Below are 14,829 nucleotides of genomic sequence, written 5' to 3'. Positions count from 1 at the left end.
ATATAGTCCCTTGCCAAATGATTAGGTGCACTATAAGATCCCATACAAATTCTTTTAATTTAATCACCTGTTAATTAAGATTTAACGCAGAATCTTATAATTTTGCCAGGGACTGTATACATATGTTAAGATTTCATTTATTTATTTATTTCTTACCTCACAGTTTACAACTAAGAATTAAACACTCGAAATATATTTTTGGAAATGTCTGCTTATATTAGTTGGAGGTCATTTTAATTCCTCGCAACAAGAATGTGTTATCTGACTTACGCGCATTCCGAACTTCCGGTTTTTATAATTAGTTCTTTTCACCCTTTCCAATGCATATGTTACCGACAAAGTATAAAATGCCGGCATTCAATAGAATGTCTAGGCATCCTATTTAAGACCTAGACATTCTATTGAATGACAAATACTATTTAGGCAAGTTCTCTTATGACCACACACTTGCTTGTTTAAAGTAGCAAATTAAGAAACAAGGTTTTTAAATAAATTCTTAATTAGTTTTTTAATCACACCATTTTTATTCATTCTTATAAATAATAAATGTTATGCCTGTTATACATTTTATTTTCAAATTTAGATTTATCTCGGTTTTCATTAACTTGTATGGGCATTTCATTGCTGTCTGTGATAATTTTTTTATTCCTAATGCATACTTGGGTGGTACCAATCTATACTTTATATTTGGGGGTATTTATTTAGTAAATTAGATTAATTTTTATAAAAGTAGTGAGTTTTTTTACAATCGACATATAGGATTTTATTTACCAAAATAGATTTATTGGTGTACACTGAAAAAAAAATGCACAAATGCAACTTCAGTTTTTTTTCACAAAAAATTGCGAGTCTATTGTTATTTTGATAGCAATTGTAAAAATGTTCACAATTCTAAAAATATCTCTGACATTTAAAAATTTATTTTTCATGCTATTTTATAAAATAAAATTCAAAATCTATTTCATTTATAAAATGTTAAATATAGCTTAGAAACAGCTTTTTTGGAATATGGTTCAACTATTAGTTATTTATAAATTAATACTCATAAATAATCTATTCTTCTATTCTATGGGTCCTCAATATATAGGGGGAGGGGAGAACAGCCCCAATCTGAAAAATTCGGTTGTAATAGGTCTAATCGAAAGTTTGGGTCCCATTAATGATAATTTCACCTTTTTTAATAGTTTGACTTATCTCTGGCACTATTTAAAAGAATCAAGGGTTATTGATCATCAGTTATTGCTCGTTCTCTAATTCAGGTCAAAATTACGATCTGTGGATGAATGAATGGGTCCGCCCTATAAACGGGTGTGACGTGTGGGTGTGGCAGAAGTCGATTTCTTGGCCATAGATGGCGCCACTGGAAAACAAGAACAATCGCACCCCTCTGCCTAAACAGGCACACGAAAGAGAGAAAAGAGTTGTTGAGGCAAAATTTGTTTATACAAAAATAATTTTATGCAAAAAATAATTTTTAAAAATAAGATAATTTTTTTTTTACGGTTATTGTTTGGTATACAAATATTTACTTTATTTCAAGCTAAATAATTTTAGATGGAAAAAAAAATGAATCCAAATAGTTCCCGAGCAATAAAATATTAAAAAAAAATCGTTTTTACTATCAAACTATTCTGTTCATATTTTGCCGATTAAAATTACACTCTCAAACAGTATGTAATTTGACAATTGCACTTTAAGAAGAAGAAGACCTTCCATACCCACACATGTGACCTATGACGTCAGCTAATCTTTATCATCAAAATGGCGTATTAAAGTCAAATTATTGTAACCGTGATATATTTTTGTTTAGAGTACATAATTAATTTGTTTTATGTTCCACGTGGCTTCGTGTTAAGTCTCTGTATAAATATTTTATGAATGAATTAAAATCTTTGAGAAAGAATCTTTGTGAAGGAATTTAGAATGCGTCACTTAAGAGAGTTGATACTTGACGGGCTTGGCTTACTCGAAATAGAATGGAAAGAATAGTTGCAAGAACAGAATGCCACCTTTCGACAACCAATCAGGATCGAGATAACCACACTTCGTCACTTGCAGGCATCCCATTCAAAAAAAATGTCGGAACATTATTAAATAAAATAGTAGTAAATGAAAGTTTAAAAAAAATTCTTACATTGAATTATATTTGGATAAACGAGTTTTGCAGTTGTGTTCAGAAAGTTTTAAATTCTCGTGAATAGTTCAAGAACTATGGCAAAATACTCAAAAATTGAAAGTAACAATTATAGGCCCTAACTTCCTCTCGCTTTTCAGACTAAATTACTTGAACTCTATTTTCTATATTACGGCTCCGTGGAAAATCATCCGTGAAAAATTAACCCAAGTCAAAATTCTTGATGGTCCCATCAAAACATTTTGATGGTTTGTGATGGTTTCAGTGTGATTCATGATGGTCACCATCATCCAACATTTTCCATTATGCATTTATGGTTTTTGATATGCCAACAAACTTTCATCATTCCATGATGAAAAATGCTAATTTAATACTATGATGGTTAACCATCAAGAGAGGTTTGATTCTCATGGATCAACAATCCGTTATGGTTCCAACTATACATTTCCATGATGGTTTAATAGGAATTCTTGTTGGTTCTCAGGAACATACACCTTAAAAACAATTTGGGTTTTTTTATGTTGGACCATCATAAATCAGTCCGGATTCTCCTACGTTAGGATGATGGTTGTTCATGATCGTTTCAACATTTGATATCTAAGAAACTCTGATGGAAATTTCTGATAGTTCAACATGAACAAATCGTCATAGCAAGTTGTTATTCTGATGTTGCACCATCATAAATCAGTCCGAATTCCTATTTTGGGGTTACGGTAACTTATGTTAGTTACCATCAAAAATATAATAGTTCATGATGGAATTATTGATGTTCACCTTTAAGATTATATTGGTCCATCAATGAAAAACCATCAGAAAGTTTGACTTGGGAAGGTATGTCCAGTCAGAGAAAACATGTTCTTGGGTGCGATTTTGTAACTCAAAATATATTTTAAAAAAAACATATTTATTATCAGTCTATTGAATCAATGAGATAGTATCTTTTTCATCCGAAATCAGATTTTAAGTAATAAGATATTTTATAAAATTTGATAACTCAGGAACTATTTGACCGATTTCGTTCGAATTTTGTATTTCGTATTTATTTAAACCTAAATTCTTTAAAATGATTTTAAAAATCAAATTTTTTCCTACCTATTAAATAAATTATTAGAAAATAATGAATAATTAGTAAAAAAAAATTTTTACAAGGAAATTGTTTTTAAATTGAATTTTATATTTGTGTGAAATTTTTTTTTTAATCGCGTAAAAAATTTTCGAGATGAGATATAGCGAAATACGCAAAAGTAAAATTAACATTAAAGGGACCAAACTTTCGACTGCTCTCCTGCCTAAACTATTGGGACCCTCTTTTTTTTTAGGGGGGTGGGGGAGGTTCTAGAGTTCAAATCCGTCGAAAAGAATAACAATCGTTTGTTAAATTTGCTCTAATTGAATAAGATGTGTGTGTAATCCATCACTTTTTTATGTGTATGTACAAATTATAAATGCAGTTGTTACTGCATTATTTCAGTAATAAAAAACCATTTTCTAACTTTTATAATAATATAAAGAGCATGAACAGTCAAATAAATGTTCCATTTTTGGTCCATTTTTTCTGAAATATCTGTAAAGAGGTTAAGATATTCTGTTATTTTCCAGGAAACACAGTAGTGGTGATTTACAAAGTCGTCTGAAAACGAGGAAAATTCTTGGAGTAGGAGAAACGGACAATGGAGACGTGCACAGGTCTAAGGTAAATTTCTTTTGAAAAACCAAATCATCCCTTCTCCCTGAAGTACAAACATCTGAAAATATTTTCTTAAAGTCAAACAAATACAGTCAAACCCCGCTATAGTGAACCTTCAAGAGACCTAAATTTCTGTTCACTATAACCGGGATTTCACTATATCCGTTCCGCTGACTGTTTTATCTAATGGTTCCTAACCCCCCCCCTTTTATTACGCACTATTTAAATGAATGATTCACAAAAGGAAATAAAAGTAAATGACTAAAAAATAATACGTAGTAACAAAAATGTTAACTTTTATTTTTTATTACTCTTCGTCTTGCGTACAAAAGAAATTAGTAATCTTTAGCTGATGCGCAATCCTCAACATCAGATATGGAAACACTCTGCCCGACTCTCGGATAATTTTTCCTGAATTTATGTTATTCCACTTTTTAAACCTGTCTAACCATCCATTCGAGCACATAAAATTAGTCTCAACAAATCGTCTAGCAAATTCATCGGCCTTTGACTTGAAGCATTTGTCCAGATACTGGAAGATTGCGGCTTCTTTGAATGGTGAACTAATTCAATAATGCTATTCAATAATGAAGCAAACAAGGAAAAATGCTTATTGCTACATTCCATGCTATTGATGGTTTAAGAAAATCGGTATATGTATTTATTTTGAAGTAGAAGTTTCAAATTATTACGAATTTGTATCATAAATGAAGAAAATCATTCAGTCGAAGACAGAAAAAAGTTTATAATATCCAACTTTTTTTTTGGTTCTCTATATCCACAAAAAATAACATTATACGTAGGTACCAAGCAACGGGAGCGAACATTTTGTTCACTATAATTGGGAGTTCACTATAAACCGTGTTCACTATAGCGGGATTTGACTGTACTTAAAAAGGTTTTTTTTATAAACTAATGATTTCATACTAAACGTTGTTTATTATTTATTTGAGGAATTTTTATTAAAGTAAATTGTAATTTATTAATGGATGGTTGAATAAATGTAAATACATTTCCTAATGTATATATAGGTCCTAATACTGGAAGAAATTTAGAACGGTGTATCCCTCCGCTTATATTATGCTTACGAGGCGATGTGTGAACAGGCTTGATATTCTACGAAGTTTTATTACGGTGATTTTTGTTCTAATTTACGCGAAATTTTACCATTCATAAAAGTTTTCTGTGATTTATAAATTCAAACAGGTGGTTAGTCTAAAACAAATTTTAGAACAAGAACAAGAAAGAACGCATTATATTGAAAACAATACATGTATAGTTAGTTATATTAAATGGTGCGTTTTTTCAAGCTAAGGCGTAAAAGTCAGTCGGAAGTAGGAACCCGGAAGTCTTACGACGATTTTTAATAACTAGGGAAACCCCTAGCGCCATCTGACCTTAGCTTTAAACGGTCAACCATCCTAGGTTTTTTTTTTTTTTTTTCATTATTGAATTTTTCTTTTTTTGCTTCTTTGCTTTAATTTGTTCATGCTGCAAGCAGGGCACCGTGCATACGCATGTGTTTAGTTAGAGTAGCAAGATAAAACTTGTTTTGAAAATTATCAATTCAATATAAATATTCGAATCTAGTATATTGTTGACAAAGTAATAAGTGTTTTGTAAAATTTTTATTCTAATATAATTTAAAGTGTTTACCACATGTTTACTGTCTTTTCATCATTTATGCTTATTATTTTGTCTTCACTATTTAATGTCTTTAATTAATTACTGAGTTTAATCTTAACATATCTAGCTGAATGGCCTCAAAATACACGGGGTGCAGTAAGCCGGAAGTATGAGGGGTAAAGAGATTTCAACTTCATCACTGCCTAGTGTAGAAAACACAGTTCCATTGTGACACATTTCCGTCAAAAAAATTACATTTTTTACGCGTGAAATGCTAGATTGTCTAAATAACTTTTTTTCATATATATAGATATATAGATAGATACCCCTAGCGCCATCTAATCTTAGCTTTACACGGTCAATCATCCAATTATTATCTAAGTTTATTATTTATCTAGCTATTGAACCTGGAGTAAAAAAAGTACATTGATACGAAGAAGTGATCCATGTAAACCATATGTAATTTTTTTAAAAAAATAATAAATTATTTCTGGACGATCTACATAATGATATTTTCCATAACAGATCAGTCAAGTTCTTGGACACAATGAGCATCTGTTCGTTCGATTTCCCCGATGCTACTGGTGGTGGCATTTCCTCATCGCTGCAATATTCACCGCCAATGGCTTACATGTAAGTCCATTTTTCATCTCTAGTTTTTTTTAGGTAAGGTTAATTTGGTCCCCGACCCCCCAAATATGGGTATGCGGGAAAAATTATCAACTTGTCGCCGTGACAGTTTCCCGCACAGCCGGAAGTGGACAGAGAGTATCTGGCACACGCACTGGCCGAGAGGCCCTCCGAAGCCCCTCCGAAGCATTTATTTAAAAATAAGAAAAAAACATAGTACTATTTTGGCAACAGTCCGGAGGTTATCGGGCAAAAATACAAAAGCAACAAATTCACCTCTAGAATTAAACGTTTTACATGTATAGTTGTGATTATTCCGACTATTAACTATGAGGGGAAATTAAACATCTAAAGATTGATGTTTACAATAAAATATATGAAAAAAAATCAAAAAATTTTAAGTTTGAGTTTAAAAATTGTCCAACGGACCCTTATAAATATTTTAAATTTAATAAATTTAACCATATCTACCATGTCAGACCCAGAATTTACCATGTGAGAGCTGTCAAAGTATAATGGAATTTGTACAAGCTTCATGAAAAATATTTTTGGTCAAACCTCATGACCGAAAACTGGTGGTTTAAAAATTTAAAGTTTAAAATACAAGAAAAATAATAAAAAGATTATAAGGGACAATTGATAAAAGGAAAAAAGCATGAAGTTAAAGGTTAAAATTATACAATTGACCTAAAGGGTCTAAAAATTCAACATAAAAATTTGTAAAAGATCGAGCTTACTCTTAAATCTGACCTTAACTTTTTTGGGTAAAACAATTATTCACGTACATCCAAGAGAATCGGTGAATCTGATTGGAGAGTTTTGTTTTCCTGGTGAATATACTTCCCCAATCAGGTACTCATTCTCTCGCGACGGTGATCGGAGGTGCGTGAATTGCGGGCCATTCTCATTAGGTGCGATATTTTTTCGGAAAGAAAATTTGATTCGCCAGTTTTTCGTGGGTTTATATCTTCCACCAATCGGGTTCACATTCACATGTGAAGAAATCGCATCCATTGAGAATGGTCCTCTGCAGAGGACCCCCTCTGCAGAGGATCAAAATTGCGGTGGTATGTCTTCAGGTCATCCTCAGAGATGCTTCCCAGACCGTCGCCAATGGCCCATTGTGCAGCTCTAGTGCAACGTTCATAAAATACCTACCTACCTGATTAATTAAACGACATTAATTTATTTTGCCAAGACTTTAAATTTCGCTGATCTCAGAGAATGACGGAACTAATCGACAGCTTTGAATGTTTTCTACCAACATTTATCATTCTCAACCGCAACGCTTGAGTACGCCATCTGGGGAGAAAACCGGTTCCATGCCTCCTCGTCTCAGTTGTATAGGAATGTACTACGATAGCTTCACTCTTCTTATTATTTTTCGTATTTACTCGTCAAAAATACTTTTAAAATTTCCACGACGTTTTCTTTTAGATCTATGTTCAACGTAGTTTTCAGTTTCATACAGATTTCTAACTTCAAAGATTTTAATCTATTTGTAAATCAAGATAGAAACTAGCGTACTTCCTTCTCCTGTGACTCTCCACTCGCTGTTGGTGAAAGCATGCGAAGTATTGAATTCTGATATCTGATAAAGAATTATATTTGATAAAGAATTATATATGATTGATATGACATATCAAAAGAATTATCAGAAATTCTTAATATGTATACTGTAACTAATTACATTTTAAATTTCCAATTATAAAACAACCTTAATAATTTTAGCTATTAAATATTGTAAAGTATGAATCATCTTATATAATTTGATGTATAGATTTTAAAACCTGAAAAAATAACAACATTATAATGGTTTTTTTAATGAAAAAATAAGAAGGCGGGGAAAAAAAGAAGTCTTTCTGATATTATATTATATAACCGTCGTTAATCAGCCGATCCAATTTAGGGTTTACGGCTTCTAATGTTCAACTCCGTAGCCTCGTAATTTTGAACCCAATCCAAAACACAAGGAAACTCCTGGATTAAGTATTGGTAGAAATTTACCTTCGTGGAGGACTTTTTGATGGAGCTATCCTGTATTTGCGTTACACAGAGAGGAAAACCACGAAAAACCCTCGATGGTTAGTCTGAGAGCAAGGGGACTTTTAACTCATGATCCGTCTACCACTGAGAGTATTTTACTTCAGCCGTGTGGTCAGTGCTAATCGGATATGGAATTCGTATCGACCAGCCATTGCTGGGATTCGAACCCAGTTCACCTCATTGGAAAGCAAACGCTCTATCCCGTGAGCCACCATGGCTCTCTGATACAATGTAAAACTTTACTTTTTATATTGGGAGTGCGCCGGCCAGGTGGCCGAGCGGTTAGCGTGCCTGACTGNATGTTCAACTCCGTAGCCTCGTAATTTTGAACCCAATCCAAAACACAAGGAAACTCCTGGATTAAGTATTGGTAGAAATTTATCTTCGTGGAGGACTTTTTGATGGAGCTATCCTGCATTTGCGTTACACAGAGGGGAAAACCACGGAAAACCCTCCATGGTTAGTCTGAGAGCAAGGGGACTCTTAACTCACGATCCGTCTACCACTGAGAGTATTTTACTTCAGCCGTGTGGTCGGTGCTAATCGGATACGGAATTCGTATCGACCAGCCATTGCTGGGATTCGAACCCGGTTCACCTCATTGGAAAGCAAACGCTCCATCCCATGAGCCACCATGGCTCTCTGATACAATGTAAAACTTTACTTTTTATATTGGGAGTGCGCCGGCCAGGTGGCCGAGCGGTTAGCGTGCCTGACTGCGAAGCCATAGGCTGCGGGTTCGAATCCCGCTCTGAGCATGGATGTTTCTCTCTCTCTCTTTGTGCTGTCCTCTGTTGTGTGTATGATGTGTGAATGTGGCCAAGCCTATAAACGGGTTTGTGGCAGTGTGGCGTGGGCAATGTTGCTCGCCTCCGTGACTTTGGTTCACAGGTGCCCACTGGGTAACGCGAAATGAGCAACAATTCTGGCATAGTAAAGGCAAAGATTCAAATTCAGAGCCTGCCATTAAAAAAAAAAAAAAAATTGGGAGTGCAAATTAGTTTGGTCCTTTTTTTTAAATGAAAAATGCATTTATTTCAGAACAAAATGAACGAACGGATTCATCAAAGTAGTGTCAATCGCTGGCTACAACTTTTTCCCACCTCTCAAGCAATTTTCGAACTCCAATTCGAAAAAATGTCTCTTCTTTTGAGACGATCCAAGTTAGGAGCCAATTTTCGATTTCTGCGAAGGAAGTGAACCGGTGACCTACCAAATCGTGCTGCAGCCGTCGGAACAACTAGTAATCAGAAGGGGCAATGTTCGGCGAATGCGGCGGGTGCTGTAAAATATCCCACTTGAGCGTTTCCAAATAATTTTTTACGACTTTTGCGACATGAGGCCTAGCGTTATCATGCAAAAGAATAACTTTGTCATGTCTCTGTTCGTATTCCGGCCGTTTTTCTCGTAATGCACTGCTCAAACGAATCAATTGTTGCCTATACCGATCTCCCGTAATGGAATTGCCAGGTAGTAGCAGCTCATAGTATACAACATCATTCACCTTTCTTGAAACGTCGAAACCATCCCCTACATGATTTATCAGTTGGAGCATTGTCTCCATAAACTTCTACAAGCATTCGACGCGCTGCACTTTTATTTCCAATTAAAGCAGAATCATAAAATCAAATGCTGCTTAGTTACCGCAAAATTTGACATATTCAACAAAGTAAAAAACAGGGTTTTTGTATGAAACTCAAAGCGATATAAGCTGAATATTATTGACAGATGTCTAACCTCTCTGAAACCACCGAAACCAGCTGTCACTATGAAACATTCATAACAGACAGAGTCATCTTTTGAAAACGGACCGAACTAATTTGTACTCCCAATATGTATCTATTCTTATAATACTTGTCACTAAACAATTGTATTTGTCATTTTCAGTTTCTTCCTTTCGGCCCTGTCTCCTTTCTTTTAGAAAAAATCCTAACCCTGTCGAGCGTTTTTGTGCCTGAATAATTAATATTTAGCCCTGTTGAGTAATTATTATCAACAGTTAGTATTCTAATCAATCTACTTTTTGTCACACTGTACACATATTTCTAAAAATTAGCCACTATTATTAAACTATTATTGATACATTGATGACATAAAAAAAACTCTTTTACCTTCTGTAATGAATAACTTTAAAAATATTCGACATAAACACTAACAGTTCTTTCTTTTATTCAGAAGTGTTTTCTGTTCTTGATCGAATCCGAGGAACATTCTTCAAAAGAATACGTAACAGAAGCGATGCACATAATATTAGGTAAGAAACTTCAAACATTATTCAAATCAAGAAATATAAATCACGAAATGCGAGGATCAACAAAAAAAAAAGATCAGGAAAATCTGGAAACTAAAGAGGTCTGTTTAGAAGATCCAAGTTCTTGGAAGAAGATTGATTGATATTGATGGAAACTTGTTTTGCTTTGAGCTTGGATTGTGTAAACGATCATCCAAGTACTTGGTCCAAGTTCTTGGACGATTGTAGAACATGTTCTACTTTCCATCCAAGTTTTTTCTCCCTTAACCCATCAGCTTCTTTAGATTTCGTATCGTCAACAAGCAGGCATCAGATTATGTCATTTTGTTGTCTGTTTTCATATATTTTAGTTCAAATATATTGTTCTGTTACGGTCTATTTGGGTTATTATGATTTTATTTGAATTTATTTAGTAATTTTAAACTCATGTAATTATGATTTTATAATGTTGAATTTGAACAAAGCGCATGCGCAAGTTTCTCTTCCGACCAATCAGTGACATTCAAGAACTTGGATAGCGTCGACGAATCATCCAATTTCTCGGATCGTGTAAACAGACCTTAAGAGTTTGGGGAGAAAGAGGGGTTCGGAAACTAAAAATGTGGAAAAATAAGGGGATCGGGAAACTAAGTTTTGGGGAATTAAGGAGATCAGAAAAATAAGGAGATCGGGAAACTAAGAATATGGGAAATATGAGAATCAAGACTTAAATATTTTAAGCATCGGCGTAATGTGAAAGAAATTTTTTAAGGGGGCAAGAGGATTTTTTATTTTATTTTTAGAATCTATACATTGAAATCAAAACACCATAAGCAATACACAGAATTTTTTTTAAATATCTTTTCTTAGCATTTAGTTTAGGGCAGTGTTTCCCAAAGTGTGGTACGCGTACTCCCAGTGGTACAGGAACAGTCTAGCGGGGGTACACATTCGTATGCGAAATAACTTGCAACAAATAAAAATTTCATAAATTTTTATTTAAAAACGAAGCTAGCCATGAAAATTTACGATTACGTATTTTTCTATTGGTTATTTTTTTGCAGAGTTGACAGTTAATAATTAGTGGGTGGTGTCAACAGCCAGTTGAGATTTTAAACTTTTGTGAAATTTTTTTACGGTAAAAAATACATTCATTTTTTTATTAGTGGTACACAGCGTTACGAAAAATTTAGAAAGGGTACACAAAAGTCATAATTTCGGGAAACACTGGTTTAGGGTATAGACAGCTATAGTAATTTTTTTTCCAACTCGAAACAAAAATACTAAGAATGGGGGAAACAAGAAATGTTTGTGCCTATTTTAAATTCTTATACAAGTACTCAATATATTTTGAACAAAAATCGATGGTATATGGAGAGCAAAATATGAAAAGAAAAAAATTGTTTAAAATAAAACTAACAAGTCTCTCCTCAATGTCTAAGTGAGATGGCCATCTAGTACCGTAAAAGAAAAGGGAAATTAAAATGTTAAAAATAACACATTTCATACAGTTAATCATGAAGAACTTACAATAGAAATGAGTTTTATCTTTTTGAAAATAATCTAACAAACAAAATGTAATGTATAGTGCGGCTTTCAAGAGAACTCCTCCAGACACCCGTCTCGCGTCGTGGCGGGTGCTATGGTTACAAGGAAAGATCACTTGGAATAGGGGTTTAAAGTGAATAGTTTTATCTCAATCTTACCGTAGGTCGTCGTGAGTAAACCAATCGACCCCTTCTTTCCTCCATTTCACCCCCATTAGAAATATGCTCTCGCTTGTTACCATAGCAGCAGGCAGCCCCAGACTTGCAGTCTGGAGGAGTTCTCTTCAAAGCCGCACTGTGCAGATTTAATCACGTTCGAAAAATATTTACAACATTTTTGGCAAAGTCATTTTTATAGAGTCATTTCATTCACTCGCTGTGGTACCCTTACCGTGAATGACAGAAATCAAGAGAATGTCGACTTTCACCGGTGAATGCCAACAATCACATGGTCGCTTTGATGAATGTCCTGAAATATTTGTTATATCCGATTTGATATTAAATTATTCGTTGATATTATTATATTTATTCGATATTTTTTAATATCTGCTGAGGATAGAAAAGGAGAGACATCAGTGCTCTGAGTACCGGTTAAACGCATACCGGGCTGTGGCACTGAACCTTTAGAAAACATCAGAGTAGGGCATACCGGGCAATGGCAGACCTAGTATAGTTTGTCTAAAACGAGAAATCCCCTAGACATTCGTCTGGACTTGTGACGGTGACTATGGTAACGAGGTATGATTATTTCAATAGGGGATGCGGGATCACTGTTTTGGAGTAGTTTTGGCTCCGGTTGGCGAGAGAAAGGGAATCTCTTAGGTCTATTGTGTTAGTCTTAGAGTGAAGCTGCTCTCCCTAAAATGCGCCATTCTTGTTTCCATAGCACCAGACTGCCTCAGACTTTGCGGCGGGAGGAGTGCTTAGTTTAGACAAACTACAGTCGAACCTCGATTTCACGAATTTTTCGATATCTCGAAGAAAAAAATATTCCCTACAAATTTTCTATACACTCAATGTTAAAAAAAACTTTATTTCACGAATTTGTTTTCTAATCCCTAGATAACTTGAATTTTTTTCTCCATAAATAGTGTAGATTTTTTTTTTCTGAAAATAAAAAAATTATTCCAAAAGAAATAAAAAAATTTTAAGAATAGAAAACCAATTCTCATATTGATAATCTTTTTTTTTTTAAAAAATGGACATAAAGACGTCAGTGTCATGGAATGATGTGTCTCTCTTTACTATAATGAATGGCTTCAAGAAGGCTGAATTCATTAAAGATCACGAAGGTAGTCAAACAATCAATATCGTTAATTCTGCTGAAAACTACACCGAAAATGATTGGGACAGACTGACCGGACTCAAGAAACTTGATGACTTGGAATTTCATAACTTTGTGAACGTAGATGATGCAGTAACAGTGTGTGGTCAGTGGCATGACAATGATATCATCGCTCAAACGAAAGCTTCTTGCGAACTATCAAGAAGAGGAAATCGAAGATTTACCACCCAATGTTACTAACAAACAAGCACTTTCTGCAGTGGACACTGTAAGGAGATTTATTTGAGAGGCAGCCAAATATGTCAGAAGAGACATTTAGAGCTATAGTCCACTTAGAAAGTGTTGTGGCCAAACTTTCTTACACATCTCTAAAGCAAACAACAATTGAATCTTTTTAAGTGTAAAAAGTGTTTTTAGAATAAATATGGAATAGCAAATAAGGTATATTAAGAGCATTTTTCTTTATTCTACCATCGATAGCATGCGATTTTCGATAATTCGAATTTTCGGTATCTCGAATTTTTTCTCCTCTCCCTTCAAGTTCGAGATATCGAGGTTTGACTTTATATATATTTCGGACATTTACCAAAGTGACTTTGTGATGGTCGACATTCACCGGTGGTCAGCAACCGCCCATTTCAGATATTCACAGTAACAGCTACGTATATTAAAACTGCAGCTAATTCAATTATAAATTGAACTTCACTTACATACAACCGAAAATACAACTTTCTTTTAAACTAGAATTCTCAGGAACGATTGATTTCGCATTGCAATGCCATGATTTCGCACAAATTTGCAATGTAGAATTACATTCTTCAAAATAATGTCAAATGACGCCGCCTTTTTTAAAAATATTTATTAAAAATTATTTTTTTTCCATGGAATTATCTTTGGATAAATGAATTTTATAATCTTGGGTGCAAAGAATAACCATGACTATTTACATATGAAAAAGAAATAATATTAATTTAATACCTACGAAGGTTTTCTCCAAGGTTAAACAAACACTTCTGGCGGTGAAAGAAAACTATACCTCTATACTTCCACACTTGTACATTACGTCACCATGACTTGTTGGTATGAATCATCAAATATTCTGTATGTTTAGAAAGTACGAAATAAAACATTATTTCTGTTTTGCAGGCTTTTCGCTGTTGCTGTGGCGATTACTTGGTACAACTGACAAATCTCTCGCCAGAGCCCTCATGTTGTCTGTAGTGGTCTCACAGTTAGCTCAATTCTACAGTAAGTAATCTTTTTTTTTATAACACTCCGTGTACAGTACCTCACCAGATTATTAGACTCACTTATAATATTCTATTTAAATTCTTAATTATCAGGTCATACTATACAGCTTTATTGTTTTGATGTGGCTGAAACCGGTTTGCACTTGTTTACGTTAGTGTATCAAAAATGTGGGTTAAATGAGACGATGTATAATATAAATATAGAATATTTATTATATCAGGCACTATATTAGTATATTATAATATTACTGGTGATCGATTTGAATTATTCTCTACCTTCGGTGCTTAGTTGTTATTTCCATAGAAGAATGCGCGAATTTTAAAGAAAATATCTTAAAATATAGTCGTTTACTGTAGGGGAGAGTGGGGTCAATTGTAGTTAATAATTAGTGGG

At 33.9% G+C, this 14,829-nt stretch overlaps 1 protein-coding gene and 1 long non-coding RNA gene across 3 annotated transcripts in view; one reads left to right on the top strand and one right to left on the bottom strand.

Annotated features, from left to right (window-relative positions):
- Window positions 1-14,421, bottom strand: part of LOC139426915 (uncharacterized) — a 35,182-nt gene extending 20,761 nt beyond the window's left edge. Inside the window, exon 1 of the long non-coding RNA XR_011638036.1 lies at window positions 14,164-14,421. This is a non-coding gene — a long non-coding RNA (uncharacterized lncRNA). The remainder of the gene's footprint in view (window positions 1-14,163) is intronic.
- LOC107442641 (tumor protein p53-inducible protein 11) overlaps window positions 1-14,829 on the top strand; it is a 40,066-nt gene that overhangs the window by 16,089 nt on the left and 9,148 nt on the right. For both annotated transcript variants that reach the window (XM_016056263.3, XM_016056262.4), the window contains 4 exons: window positions 3,734-3,827; window positions 5,973-6,080; window positions 10,299-10,377; window positions 14,332-14,433. In XM_016056263.3, coding sequence (XP_015911749.1) covers window positions 3,734-3,827; window positions 5,973-6,080; window positions 10,299-10,377; window positions 14,332-14,433 — 383 coding nt within the window. The remainder of the gene's footprint in view (window positions 1-3,733; window positions 3,828-5,972; window positions 6,081-10,298; window positions 10,378-14,331; window positions 14,434-14,829) is intronic.

The sequence above is a fragment of the Parasteatoda tepidariorum genome, chromosome 10 (genome assembly GCF_043381705.1).
Source record: "Parasteatoda tepidariorum isolate YZ-2023 chromosome 10, CAS_Ptep_4.0, whole genome shotgun sequence".
NCBI classification, from domain to species: Eukaryota; Metazoa; Arthropoda; class Arachnida; order Araneae; family Theridiidae; genus Parasteatoda; species Parasteatoda tepidariorum.
This window is presented reverse-complemented; position numbering and strand designations above follow the sequence as displayed.